The sequence below is a fragment of the Meriones unguiculatus genome, chromosome 3 (genome assembly GCF_030254825.1).
Source record: "Meriones unguiculatus strain TT.TT164.6M chromosome 3, Bangor_MerUng_6.1, whole genome shotgun sequence".
In the NCBI taxonomy this organism is placed as follows: domain Eukaryota; kingdom Metazoa; phylum Chordata; class Mammalia; order Rodentia; family Muridae; genus Meriones; species Meriones unguiculatus.
In genome coordinates this window covers 52853360-52867832 of record NC_083351.1, presented here as the reverse complement: position 1 = coordinate 52867832, position 14473 = coordinate 52853360, and the positions used below count along the sequence as shown (strand labels likewise).

General features: G+C 50.8%; 1 protein-coding gene and 1 long non-coding RNA gene across 2 annotated transcripts in view; one reads left to right on the top strand and one right to left on the bottom strand.

The window, feature by feature from the left end:
* Window positions 1–1326: 1326 nt before the first annotated feature.
* On the bottom strand, window positions 1327–7747 carry Tril (TLR4 interactor with leucine rich repeats). Its single transcript, XM_021647942.2, has one exon. The coding sequence runs from the start codon at window positions 7036–7038 to the stop codon at window positions 4609–4611; it is 2430 nt and encodes an 809-aa protein (XP_021503617.1). The 5' UTR covers window positions 7039–7747; the 3' UTR covers window positions 1327–4608.
* A 3908-nt stretch (window positions 7748–11655) lies between these two features.
* Window positions 11656–14473, top strand: part of LOC132653062 (uncharacterized) — a 28028-nt gene continuing 25210 nt past the window's right edge. The window contains exon 1 of the long non-coding RNA XR_009590716.1: window positions 11656–11894. This is a non-coding gene — a long non-coding RNA (uncharacterized LOC132653062). The remainder of the gene's footprint in view (window positions 11895–14473) is intronic.

The following is a 14473-nucleotide window of genomic DNA, read 5'->3' as shown; positions in this document are numbered from 1 at the left end:
AAAAGACAGAGCAACAGTATGTTGGCTGAAGAAATGCCAATGCAAAACCCTGAAGAGAGCCTGTGTGGTGGACCCACATGGCAGAAAGGTAGAACCAATTCTTGCAAGTTATCTTTTGACCACCACATGGCAATTGGGTCTAAACTTGGACTAGAAAGCAATTCATCTAACAGGAACTGGGCTGAGGACACGGCTTAGAGATATAAACTGAGGAGGATTTTCAATGGAGACATTCCAGGTTGAAGACAAACACTAAAATCTTGTTAACTTACTGAGAGATACTAATGTTGGTATTTATTGTTATTGGGACATATTTTAATCCTCCAGAGTAAAAATCCTTAGAGTATTCCACAGCTTGAAGAGGAGGGAATCAGAGGGTGGTGGCCTGCAATGAAAGTGTGTGTTCTGCTCAGTGTACATGTGCTAAGAGCTAAGTGTGACACCAGCTACTGAGTGAGCATGACTTCACCCCAAACATAATCTGGGAAGGAAAATGACTGCTCCATAGCTGCAGCTGGTTTCAGTACGCAAGAGCACTCTCCTGTCTCACCATAGGCTGCAGCACAAAGCTAGTGCTGGGAAGCTCAGCAGGCAGAAAGAAATGTGGCCTGCTTGCACAGTCAGAGCATGACGTGGTCTGAAACGATGAACATGCCAGCTAATTTCCGTTTTCACAGCCAAATCACAAAACCATGGTGCTGTGTTAACGACAAATCATGCTACCCGTGGCTGTAAGTCTCTCAAACGTCCAGGTGTTCGGTCTCAAGGTAAAGCAATCAGGGGATGGCTTTTTAAATTAGTCTCCCACAATTATTTCAGTAATTAATCTATCAATGATTACATGGAATGTCCAAGGAGCTCAGTTTCCTTGTGCAACATGAAATGAGTATTATTTGCCTCACCATTTAAGGATGAAACGGCCTGAAATTACTCAGAAGAAAAGCATGCATGCATGAAAATACACACTTAAGCAAACTGAGAGGAAAAGTATTCTGGGTAGGCTGTGGATGAGGGGACAGGAAAGATCCAGTGGAGAACCAAGCTGCCTCCGTAAGTCTTACTCTAAATGATGAAGTAAATTATGCCAAGAATTTCATGAAAGCACAAAAGATTTCTTGACTGTTTAACTCACTTGCTTTTTTAATTATGAGAAAGTATTTCAATTGCTGTCATTCGACACCAAATCATAGAAGAGTCTCAAGTAACTGAACAAGGGGGCAGGCAGGGGCAGGGATTGCTATAATCCCATTATCTGATTTCCTGATCCTGTTTCAGCAGAAATGCCTTGGTCCCGAACTCCTAAAAAGCCTCGCATGCACAGCTTGCTGTTTCATGCAGGAGAATCCAGCTGCCAACGAGGTACTTAATAAGTACTGAACACATGTTGGTCCAACTGCTGCTGCAGCTGGCTATTGTTAGGTACCACAGAGCACATGCAGTCAGCTCCCAGGATGCTCATCACAACTGGTGCAGAAGTGGAAGTGCTAAGAGACTAGGAGGAAAACAACAACAACAACAACAAAAACTAATGGTGACCCTCTGCGGGCTCTGAGGCTTCACCACTTGTCCTTGTTATGTGCTTTCACACTATAGGCCTCTTGAGATGGTGAAGGCCTTGATCCTGGGTCATGGGCTGTCGTTGTGAATAAGGCTTTGGTACTCAAATGGTTTACTGTCATTTATCTCCAGCTCTTAGAAAAGAGAAGCAGGAGAGATTGACTATGAACATACAAGCCAGTGTCATTTTATGTCGCTTTAACATAGTAGCAGCCCAGTGGTGTTGGCCTTTGGTGAAAATCAGACATGTGGCAAATGGCTGAAGCTGCTCTGACCACATCCTACCATCCCACTTATCACCTGGCAGTACTGGGACATCCTTGCCTGGCAGAAGCAGTGTGTGGGGCTCACTGCAGACCGGACTTAACTGCGGCTTAGGCACTGAACACTGCAACTCATATCAAGCTCATTTTTATCTTCCTCCAGGTATTTTATCATTTTAAAAGCTCTGTTAATGGGGTAGGGGAGCCCCTTTAATCTGTGTTCATGAAATCCAGAGGGCATGGCTGTGAAGGAACACCTGCTGAGACCTTGCCACTTTCCGATCCCTTGGTAGCCTTCTGCTCTGGGCTGGCCATTTGCTTTCAGATGGGTGTTCGTTGGCTCTTTACATAGAAACTCATATGATCATTTCTTTAAGGTAAAGCCCATACTCTCCATAAAAAGGAAAACAATAAAAAACCCATGCACATCAAGCTTATATTCTAGTTACCTGAGTGAAAACTGCTGTTGATGATCTCATTCTGTTATTTTAAACATGTATCAAAAACGTTTGGAAGCTCCAACAAGATATCTCTATTAGTATGTGGGTTTATTGATGTAAATGAACATAACAATGTATAACATTTATTCACTTCTCACTGAAAGACTCCTCAGTGAAACTGTTCTAAGCCCAGGCATTAAACATTTTTGGTGACAGTCTACAGTTGAAAGAGGCAGGTGGGAAACAGGTTCAGTGGTCCCTTCCAGACTTTCAAGGATCCTCGGTTTTACACTGTGTAAAAAAGAAACAGCCAAGAGATGCAACCATGCTGTGCATGAAAAATTGTGAGTTATACAGAAGGTGCCAGATAGCCTGCAGGTTGAAAATAAGAGCGAACAGCTCCACCTCCCACATACCATACGCTCTGAATCTTAAACAAGACCTGGCGGCAAACACAGAATGACAGTCTATTTCCTGTGGTTTATTAAGTTTCGGCCCTGCAGATAAGACTGCCAGAAAAGCAGCTGTGGCTTAAGTGGTCTGGACATTTACTCATTCCGGACATAAACAAAGGCCGGCTCATCTAGACCCCTGGGTCTTCAGCTGCTGGGGCAAGGCAGGCAAGGCTCATGTAGGTCAGAGTGAATGGGTTGAAGGGCCCTGAACTGTGATGGATTCCCTGAGTCATTGGGACCGTCAGGGGCCCGAGGCCTGAAACAGAAGAGTCACTGTTAGCCACAGCACCTTGAACTGGCTGGCCTGCACAGAACCCCACTGCCAATAAATCCATAACCACGGTGACTGTAACCACAGTGTACACCCTCTTAGCGAGTGAATTTGGACCACACACGAATTATTAATGTGAACCCAACCACTGCATTTAATGATAAATACCGGACTTCATAAATATCAGAGAAGTAGCCCAAATATCTAAAGACACAACTAAACAAACACAGGAGGCTAATCCTAAACTTAAAAACATAAACAAAAAATAAACACTGCAACTACTACTAAAAGATAAGATTTAATAACCCAGTAAAACAATGGCTACCAGAGGAATTAATTTGTAAAACATAATTATTTCACAGTGAGAGTTAAGTACTCATGATCTTCTGGGTTTAGCAGAAACACACACTCACTACTGTGTTGTTTTTCACATTTGTTTCCCACAACTTCTTCTCATCTCCTGTTCCTTGGAAAGAACAACAGTAATGTGGTCAGAGATTACACTGCTCAGGGACAAGCACCTGTTGCTTTGTTCTGTGGTACTGGGCTGAACTCGGAGCCTCGTGAGCACACGGCACCACTGAACGCGGGCCCCTGGTCGGACAACTACCTTATTGCCTGACCGTGCAACTCAGAAATAGGTGCTGCCAAGAAGGGCGGGGCACTGATGAAATGCAGTGACGAGCGGGTCACATTATTCCCCTCTAGACACGCTATCAGAAATGTGGTAAGTGACCTGGAAGGCTGGATTACCCTAGGGAGTCAGCGGCTACATACATAGAGCATTCTTATTTTTGTTTTTTGTTTTTTTAATCAAATTTGGCATTCAATTTTTCCTGTATATAGATTTTTAAAAATAAATTTTAAAACCACGGGAGCAAGCCTGGTGGAGAAGTACTGCATGCTACCTTCTCCTGAGAACAGTAACAGTTACCCAAAGGTCAGCAAAAGGTCATCTCCCCAACTAGACAAACAGTAGAAGGGAACCCAGTCCAATTAAAAGAGTCTTTGAATTTACTGGTCAGTTAAATGCTCTTCATGTTGTTGAAAAAGGCAGCTTCTCGTTATTTAAACCTTGAGCTTCCTGGGTACTCTACCAGCCCACAGAAAAGGGATCCTGGGCGAGGGTGGTACCTATTTACCCTGCCCATCTTGGCAGAGACCCTCAGATCAGTGGGGTCAATTGCTGGAGCCCCTTTGTGATGGCGGTAACTCCCCTTTTCCTTAACTAGAAACAGAACTCTGTTTGCCTTAGAGCAAACAAATGCGTGTTCACCAGGATCGTGGCGGGAGTGTGAAGCACCCTTTCTAGCCCAAGGTTGGCCCGGTTACTGTGCTGAAATGTCACAGGAGCCATACCCTAGACAAGATCCCACCTTTACTCCATCATCCATTTGTCCCCGCTTTGGGGTTTGTCCACCAAGAACCGCCCATTTGCTTTGTGAGTACTGGATGGGAAAGGTGGCATCCAGATTCCCTTTCAGTACCACTGGTCTCAGCAAATAGGCAGAGAGAAAAAACAGGTCAAAGAAAACAAGTCCTTCCTCTGAGATGGCATGAGGCCACGGAGAGTGGCTCCTCAAGGCGGCCCAGATCGTTTTCACACCCCCGAGGCCCTGAGCCTAGTCAGCAAATCTTTGCAAGAGGTGGTCGTCCCGCCTCAAGCTGCCACCGGTCCCACCGCCGGAGCTGTCCATGAAGCGGTCGCAGGGGAACTCGATGAGGTCCGCCTCGCTGAGCGCGCACACGGTGGCGCGGGGCCGGTGCGACTGGAAACCCGAGAAGTCCGCGGACACTCCCGTGCCCATGGAGCGCAGGGGCCGTCGGGTGGAGTACATGTGGCGAACGTGAACCGGGGCCCCTCCCTTCCGCCTGGCACGCAGCTTCCTCCGCAGCCACCGCGATCCCCAGGCCGCCAGAGCCAGGAGCACCAGCAGCGCGTTGACCGCCAGCAGGACCAAGGTCAGGAGCTGGTAGTCGACGCCGCCTCGGCCTCCCGCCTCTGGCAAGGTTACCAGGCCCGCGCAGTGGTCCCGGGGGGCCACCGGGCAAACTCGACCCCCGAGCACTCCCTCCACGCACACGAGGTAGGGGGTGTCCCCGCGCAGCTCGTGCAGCGTCGCCGAGTCGCTGCGCTCGGGCAGGTAGACGAAGCGCTGGAACTTGGGCTGCTGGCCAAAGCGGTCGAAAAGCAAGCGGAAGCGTGCGCCGCCCTGCGGCCGGGGACTGCGGTGCTCGCGAACCGCCCAACGCACCGAGGCGCTGTCGGCGCTCACCGCCTCGACCGTCAGGTTGCACAGAATGAATTTGTTGAAGTCACAGGGGTCAGATACGAGCGGTGGCGCGCCGACCCCGCCGTCGGCCTGGCCTGCTCGCTCCTGCTGCTCCGAGGCTAGGCGCTGCTTCGCGGCGCGCTGCCAGCTGTCTCTGGCAGATGGGGTCCCGGAGGCGGGCTCAGCCGTCGGGGTGGGAGCTGCCTGGGCCAGATGGGCGCGGGTGGGACCTCCTCGCTCCGGCTTCTCGTGCAGGTCCAGGGACTGCGGGGCAAGGCCTGCGGCGGCGCCAGGGGCGCCCTGATGCTGCAGGCCTGGACCCCGCCGGCTCAGCCTTAGTGCGCTGCGGTTGCCCACCAGCTCTTTGGCGGCCCCACTCCAGGCCGCTCCCGGTAGAAGTCTTCCCCGCTGCTGGGGCAGCGGTTGGGGTGGCAGCTCCCGCGAGAACCCTCCCGCAGGGGGCGTCGTCCCCTTCCCCGCGGTGGTGGGTGGCGGCCGCTGCCTCCCGCCTGCCGTGGGGGGAGCTGAGGGATCCACGCAGGAGCCGTTCTGTAGCAGTTGGTCGTCCAGGTAATCCAGGTACTTGCCCCGTAGGGCCGGGGGGTGGCGGCACTGCACGAAGACCGTAAGGAGGCGACCCTGAGAGTGCCAGGCGCCCATCCAGCGCTTCAGACCTCGCAGCCGGCAGTCGCAGGTCCAACCGTTGCCGTCCAGATCGAGCCGGTAGAGAGCCGGGCTGGCCGCGAAGATGTCTCCGGAGAGGGCGCTGAGCGCGTTGTCGCGCAGGCTGAGCTCGCGCAGCCGGCCCTGGTGGCCGAAGGTGGCGGGGTGCAGGGCGGAAAGCTCATTGCCGCTCAGGTCTAGCGCCTCCAGGCTGTGCAGGGGCTCCAGCAGGGCCAGGGGAAGCTGGTTCAGCCGGTTGCCTTCCAGGTGCAGCTCGCGCAGGGCCTCCAGCCCCCAGAAGGCCTCCGGCGCGAGGTGCGTGAGCTGGTTGCCGCTGAGCGAGAGCAGGCCCAGGCGTGGCAGGTGCTGGAAGACCCGGGGGCCGAGGTGCTGCAGGCTGTTGGCGGAGAGGATGAGGGTGGAGAGGGAGCGCAGGGGGACGAAGGTGGCCGCGTGGCGCAGCGAGGGCTGCAGCTCGTTGGCCGAGAGGTTGAGGAACCGAAGCTTGCCCAGCTGGCTGAAGGCGTTCTTGCCCAAAAAGCGGATCCGGTTAGACTCCAAGTGTAGGTAGAGTAGGTTGCCCAGGGGAGCGAAGACTGCGTCTGGCAGCGCTCCCAACACGTTGCCGTCCAGCCGGAGCTTGACCAGACTCTCCAGGCCCTCGAAGGAGCCGCGGCTCAGGCGGCCGATTTCGTTCCCGTTGGCGTAAAGGATGCGCAACTTGCGCAGCGGGGCCAGCGTGCCGGGAGCGAGCGCCTGCAGGAGGTTGTTGCCCAGGTAGAGCTCCTCCAGTCGCGAGAGCTTCTCGAAGGTTTTGGGGTGCAGGGAGCGGATCTGGTTGTACTGCAGATCCAGCCGTCTCAGCTGCCCCAGGCGGTGGAAGTCGAAGGCGGTGATGTTGGTGATGAAGTTGCCGCCTAAGCTGTAGGTGAGCACGTCCTGGGGACTAGGCAGCGAGCTGGTCTTGGGCACCGCGCGGAGCCCCCTGTTGGTGCACAGGAGGTGCTGGGGGTGCTGGCAGTCGCAGCGCTCGGGGCACACGGACTCGGCCCGCGGCGGGAACGCCAGGCAGCCGCACACCATGAGCCAGAAGCGCAGGGCGCCGACACCCGCCATCCCCGCCCGCCCAGCGCGCTGAGGCCGGATCGTCCTCTGGGCCGGCTGGCTCTGTGTCTCCTCTGCATTCCCCTCGGCCGGGCCGAAGTCGCTAAGAGGCCTCTTTTCGGACTTCTCTGCTGCTCTGTCCAGCTCTTCCTCCGCCCTTTGTCCGGGTGGCTGGCCCGGGTCTCCGCAGGCCGAGTTCGCGGAGACAGATCAGGAGAGGCTGGGCTTTGGGCGAGCCCCGGGTGCTACTTGTTGCATTTCTGCAGAAAACTGTTTCTTCGGGTGCACATCGGGAGCGGGAGGAGCGAGCAAGTCTTGGTGCTTTTTGTTTGCTCTGGAGTCCGGAGAGCTGGATTCCCTGGCGCGGATTCTCCCCGCCAAGCGGATTCCCCCACTGCGGGCGGGAGCCCTTCCAAGAGCGGCTGGGGTGCGACTTGGCTGCGGAGCGCCGACCCCTAGGCCCATGTCTCCCGCGCCTGCCCGCTGGCGGCCCGGAGGGACCCGGAGCGCAGCCGAGGTGGGCAGCTTGGGGGCCGCGCAAGCCGCGTCCGGAAAGGACCCATGTCGGCCTGGAGCGCGCAAACCCGGCGGAAATTCGTTCTTCCCACACTCTGCCCCCCGGGGGATGCAGGCGGAGAAAGAGGAGACGGCGGAGGCAGGACAGACCCGGGTTGGGGGAGGAGGAAGCACTAAGTGGCTCCGCGTCTGGTCAGCCCCAGCCCGGACGCCGAGTGAGAAAAGTAGGGATTAAAAACAGCTGTACGGGTCGGCGCGCGGGCTGGGGGCGGGGGTGGATTACCGGGCGAGCAAACGGGGATTGCAGACAGAGACCTTTTTATTTTAGGCCAGTTCGCCGGCTGCTCCGGAGCAGAGGGAACGTGCCTCGTTCTACCCATTTAACCTGCTCTTCCTGGGGCCACCCTGCGAGAAGTTGAGGCAGCACGGCGTCCCCCAGCGTGCTGCTCCAAGTTCGGGGGAACATAAGATTGCCTGCTGAAGGTCATCGGTGGACTTTTGACCGAAGATGCCAGCTCAGTCCTTTCGACGTGTTCGGGTCTCTGGGGTCCTTTTGCTAAAGTCAAAGGAGAGGCACAGCCCCTTTTGGGTTTCTCGACTTAATATTCGCCGGATCTCGCTCAGGGAAAGACTGTGAAGAGAGCTCAGAAGTGGGCCTGCTACAGTGACTGTGTCATGGCCAGATTTGGGGATTCAGCTCAGATAATTTGCCTGCAGTCTTAAAGCCCTTGAAGTAGGCCCTGAACTCACCCTGCCTGTATACAAATAACCTGAATGGGTCCCTTGGGAATTGCTTCCTGAAGGACCCTCCTGCTTTGTGCCGGAACTTGCAGCTATCCTGAAAGTTTTCAGGCTCCAATGTGCTCAGGCCATTGGCTGGGTGTGGGGAGGAACAGGGGGAGTTAACAATACAGAATAGTGAATCCACTTTATCCATGGTTCCGTTAGCTGCAGTCCCTGACAAGAATTAAAACAAGCAGGACAGGCTGTTGCTTACTATTTGTTTACGCAAACCCACCTTTTGAAAAATAGCCCTTCCCCCAAGGTGTTCAGAAACTGTAAATCCCCAGGACTTATTCTTTGCTAGCTGTGTGGAAAATTAGAGCACATATCCTCGATTCAGGAGGCTGACCATCCGAGTGGGAAGGGAGGTGCACTGACAGGTCAGATCAGAAAATGAGCAAGTAAAAGGAGGAATCTGCAAGGATCCGACTGATTTTGGTAACTCCAGCATTTCATTACCTTGTTGAGCAGTTTGCTAAGGGGAGTGATGCAGGCATGTGTGGAATTGGCAGGATGGTAAGGGGAGACTTCCTGGGTAGGCAGGAACCCTGACTTTGCTGGGAGATGGGTTTGGGATTTAAAAAGGCCAGTCAAATGTAAAGTGTGCCCAGTTCACTGTGATTTGCTTTGAGGTTCAAATAAAAAGGCAAAGTTGGAGAACAAGCACCTGCTTTACTAAAATGGGATATGAAGTCTGTTTTTCAGGTATTGTGACAACCCCAAACTACTGACTGCTGTGAGCTTAGCTGCTGAAAGGAGGAGACCCTCCGCTTGTTCATCGTTAGGTACCTTGCCAGCTCTGCTAACCTTGGCTAAAAGCACTGTCCCTGCCAGGAACAGGGGATTGTTACAGAGGAAACAATCCCCCAATGCTGCTAACTTTTAGGTTGAACCACCCCCAGAGATGCCTGGGATGGAGCTGCTTCAAAGTTCCCACCTCCTGTGGCATCTAAGTAGAGAACAGTTTGGAAGCTGCTGTAGAACAGGGAATGGCAGAAAGCAAATCTCAATGTTTTGCATGAGCCCGTATCTCCTCTGGACCTTCTGCAGAAATTCTCAGGGCTAGAGTAAGCCAAGGGAAGGGTCCCTCCCCATGGTCCTGGACTATGGATGGTCACTTAAGATCCCCAACAGATACCTCTAAGTAAAACTAAAGATTTTCCAATATCTGAAGACAGTATACACACACACACACACACACACACACACACACACACCTTGTGCTCAGTGTGGAATATTTCCTCTAGTACCCTGGATTGCCAACGAAATGACATCACTCACAGCTTTGTGTTAAAAGACAATTGCTCTTCTATCACATTCCATTTTCTTGAAACAACCCATATCTGCTACAGGTAGTTAACAAAATAGATATAACATAACGTATTTCAAAATAGTAGGCACAGTTTCTGATGGCAGGTCTTGCCACCCTCAATGCAGCATTAGCAAGAAAATTTTGAAATCTACAGGAAAAGGGGGGAAGCACATAGCATGCAGACTCCTTCTCAAAAATGAGGGTGCCTTCTTGAAAAGCATGTGGCTTGAGGTCAGGGTAAATTAATAAGGTGTTTCTGCAGTGCAGTATGCCCATGTGTTTGGTGTGTTCTCTGATAACATTTCTCTTTCATTAACTATGGTAATATTTTACTTGAACTTGAGTCTTAATTACTGCAACCACCAGCCTTGCTGCCACAGTGGAGAGCGGCCACAGCTCCGAAACTACATTTGTATGGAGAACTTACTGTTGCTGCAGCACTAGGGAGCGGTAGCCTCAAGAGTTCACTGCCTGGAAGAGAGAACTGGTAAGAGGCAGAGCTAGACCACAGGGTGGCAACAGGTGGCGGGGAGGCTGCTGATCCAGTCATGGTACCAGGTGATGAGAACCGAGAGGTGGAGCTGTGAGAGCTCCAGGGAAAAACCCCAGCACGCTCCAGGAAGCCTGTGCTGGGCTTCAGAGATGAGGGCATGCTTGGAGGTGAGCTGCTGATGACAGAGGGGAAGCCTGAAAAGACACACTGTGCAGGAATCCAGGAAGCCTCAACTCTACCCACCTCCTCCGGTGAGATGTACCGGCTCAGTTCCTCAGCAGCGCCAGACACACAACACTAGCTCACAAATGGATGCTCCTTTCATCTTATTGAAAGACTTCACCAGACAGTAAACATCCTATAACACTTTGTAGCGAGAGAAATCACTGCTTAAATTAATAAACTAGGTCCCTAGGTCTTGGTGATACGGTTGGCAGGTGTGGGTCAAACATCTGTACCAACTTATTCACCTGTGCAATGTACACTCGAGCGTTGATGATGCTACACAGTCAGTGTCACCCTTGGAGTAGGGTAAGATGGGCTCTGTCCCTCCAGCCCATGCCTTTGAGGGCCATGCCTCAGCTTCCCCTGGATGGTGTCTCCCTCCCAAGAGCAGAACTGTAGGTCTCCACAGTGATGCACCTTCATTGCCCAGGGCATTCCTGTTGAGGGTTTCTGGGACCCAGAATTCCCATGTTCATCTTATTGAGTCTTTGGAGGTTTTGTCTCATTCTGGGAGCTGGTCAGGCCACATGGTGTATAGTCTAGAAAGACCAGGGAAGTCCAAAGGCAGCTGTATGGAGCCAATCCTGAGGCAGGGCTGGGGTTTTCCAGTGGATACACTCAAGAAAACACTGGAAACACAGCAGATGAGAGCTGCAAAGGGGATCTGGGGACCTGACACCTCTTTTCTCACTATTCTAGGCTCTGTGGATATGAGAGAAGCCTGTTCCTATGTAGCTCTTAGGGAATGGGACAAGGGAAGAAAGACATGTTTGATTTAGAAAGATCAAGGTGAAAAAGTATAGGAGTTTAAAGGAAAGCACTTTTTAGAGAGTATAAATTCTCCTTTATTCTAAGGTAGCCAGGAAAAGTATCTGTCTTTAGAAAGGGCAAAGGCATGGCTGTCTCCATCCAAATAACGTTCTCATGACTATAAACTGTCTGGCAACTGCAAACACTTTTTTTGGGTAGATTCCAGCTTGATCAGGTTCTGGGAGGGTCAAGTATTGATCATACTTCCATGTTTAAGTGACATGTTCACAGCTGGAGGTCACGGAAGGGGACCAGTGCTCTGTGTGCTTTGAAAGTTTGCACTCAAAATCACCACACTAGGAGTTGGGCTGATCCCATGACACATGCATGTGCTACAAGGGTCCTCAGACGCTCCTGCCCAGGCATGGAATCTGCTTTAGCTTGCCAAGATGTACAAAGTGTCTTCAGAAACCTGTGGTCCCCTTGAACTTTCCATATAAAGGTCTGAAGGAGTCCAGGCTGCACCTTCAGCAGCTTCTGGATCTGCCCTGAGTTAGCTAAGGCACGGTTAGGGTGAAGGATGGGTTAAGGAGAGAATTCTGGCCAAGGCTTCTCTGGCAAGAGGTTGGGGATGGGGGTGGGGGTAGGGAGATCAGGACATAGAGCTAGCCAAGCCTGTTGGAGCAGCGCCCTGGATCTTACCCAGGGCAGCCAGTAGAGCCAGCAGCTGTTTCCTCAGAACATGTGAGCCAACCCCAGAGAGACAGCGTGGCCCCTGACACAGACAAGGTAGGAAACCAGACAGTTCCCTGTGGTCCCTTACCTCATTATCAAATGACCCTCCCCAAAATTGGCTTTCACTGCCTAAATGAGATTCCTCTGATCCCCAATCTGAAAAACAAATTTCTTGTCTGGGGGTGGGGGGGGTGGGGAAGGGGAGCTTCTGAAATGTGAATAAGGGAGCCACTGGTTTATAGAATATTTGCCAGTGCACCTTGCTCTCCTTTGGGACATAAACAGCAGTGCGGGTGTCTGGATAAGGGCCAGAATGTCCGGGTGACAAAGTCACAATATGTATTTATGAGGTCACTAGATGATGTCTAAGTGCACAGTCAAGGTTGAGAACAGACAATACTTTAAATCACTTCCTTACGGATATCAGTAATTTTAAGTGCTTCAGACTTACAAGTGTTTCAGATTTTAGAGAGAGGTGTGTATGTACATGTGTGAACTTGTGTGCCTGTGAGGGTGTTGGCATAGATGGCAACTTCCAGGTGAGTATTCCTAGGTTCGAAACCTGAAATTTGAAGTGCTCTAAATTGAAACTGTTTTGAACACCAACGTGACTTTAAAGCAGTTAGGGTGATTTTAAAATGTGTACTTACTTTTATTTTATGTGTGAGTGTTCTGCTTGCAAGCATGAATTGAACCATGTGCTGGGATCCTGCGGAGGCCAGAAGAGTGTGTGGGATTCCCTGACACAGGAGTTATGGCTGGTTATGAGCTTTCATGTCGCAGTGCTGGAAACTGACCTCAGGTCCTCTGCAATTGCAGTACGTGTTCTTCAGCACTCAACTCTTTCTCCAGCCCCACTTAGGGCTTTTTAAGATCTGGGCTGTTCAGCCTGTAACAGTAATAACGGGACTTGCTGAAGACCACGGATGAGCTGAGCATCCTGCATAAAGTAACTCACATGTTTCCATCACTACCTTGATATGTAAGAACTGTCACCACAATCACTTAACAGATGAGCTGGTAAAATATAGGATCTTGCCAGACAAAAGGCCAAGCTCGGGGAGTTTTGTGGAAGAGCGGGAGGAACGATAGAAGGAGCCAAAGGGGCCAAGGACACCACAAGAAGACCTAAACAGTAAACTATCCTGGGCCCACGGGAACGCACAGAGCCTAAACCAGCAACCAAAGAGCAAGCATGAACTGGACTTAGACCCCCTACACATATGTAACAGATGTGCAGCTTGGTCAACATGTGGGTCTCCATGGACCCACATGGGAGTAGAGGCTGTCTTTTGACTCTTGTTGCCTGCTTTTCGATTCCCTTTCTCTAGCTGGGCTGCCTTGTCTGGCCTCAGTGGGAGAGAATGCACTTAGTCTTGCTGTGACTTGAGGTGCCAGGATGTGTTGGTACCCCTTAGGGCCTCCCTTTCTTTGAGAAGAAGGAGAGGTGAGAATAAGGGTATGAGGGTGGGACTGGGAGGAGAAGGGGGATGGGGCTGGGATCAGGCTATAAAGTGATTAAATAAATTTTTAAAAATCAAAAAAAAAAAAAAAAAAAAAAAAAGAAAAGCATTTAAGATGTCGGCCTTGCTCTTCAGAATAGGGACAGGCACTTTAATAACACTTTCCTGGGTAATCTCTCCTGAGGACTGAAGCTGAAGATAGGAAGACAAAGGATGTTTAAGGACTCTTGAGACATTTCAGCATGTCCTTTGCTAGGAGGAAAGAGTACTGGACAAAACCTAACACACACACATGCACACACTATTCCAAACAAACTAAAAAAAACCTCTATGTCCTATAAGAACCCAGCTCAGCTGGGAGTAAATATTGAGTGTGGTGGAGGAGAGCCTCATTGCCACCATCGATGAAGGCAGGATGTATGGTGTTCCGTCCTAGCAAGCGTTTCTTGAAATAATAAAGAACTGTTCCTTGGACCATAGTAGACCAGCACCGTGTGTGTCTCAGTCCCCTTGCAAGGTGAATGCATCACACCCTGGACTTCTATGTCCAAGGAACATCTAGCAGTTCCAAGAAGCCTGTTGATTTGAAATTAGCATGCATGCACAGATTGTGTGCCTCCGAGTGGCCCGGTAAACTGTAGCTACGCTGCAATGCCCAAGGGAATTGCAGATGTTGAGTGAGTATAATGGCTTAGGAAATAAGGCAAATCCTCTCCTGTTTATGGTTACAGCATTGAGCCATTTCTATGTAGCTGAAATTTTATAGCGGTAATATAATGTTGTCTTCCCGAGAATCAAGTGGAGTTAGTAGCCTACAGACATACCCTAGGTATAAAAGTATTTCTTAAGAAGGAAAATCTTTGTGTCATTTATAAAAACCGAACATGTGATTGTACTTTATGGCACAACTTTCCACTATTCTTTTATTTTTGGTTTTGATCTATACTAAAACATCTATTTAGCCACTAAGAACTTAGTGGCTAAACACCAATCTTAAAGGACATTCACCTTTTCTGCTTCATTTTGGGGACACTCAATAACAAATATTGGATTGTCACAGCCTTCATAAACAGGGAGAGGCAAAGAAAATAAAGTTTAAGTAGTTTCTTTAGATGTTGAGAAAAATAAAAGAATCATTTTACCCTATTTCAAAAGTTCTAAGTGATATGC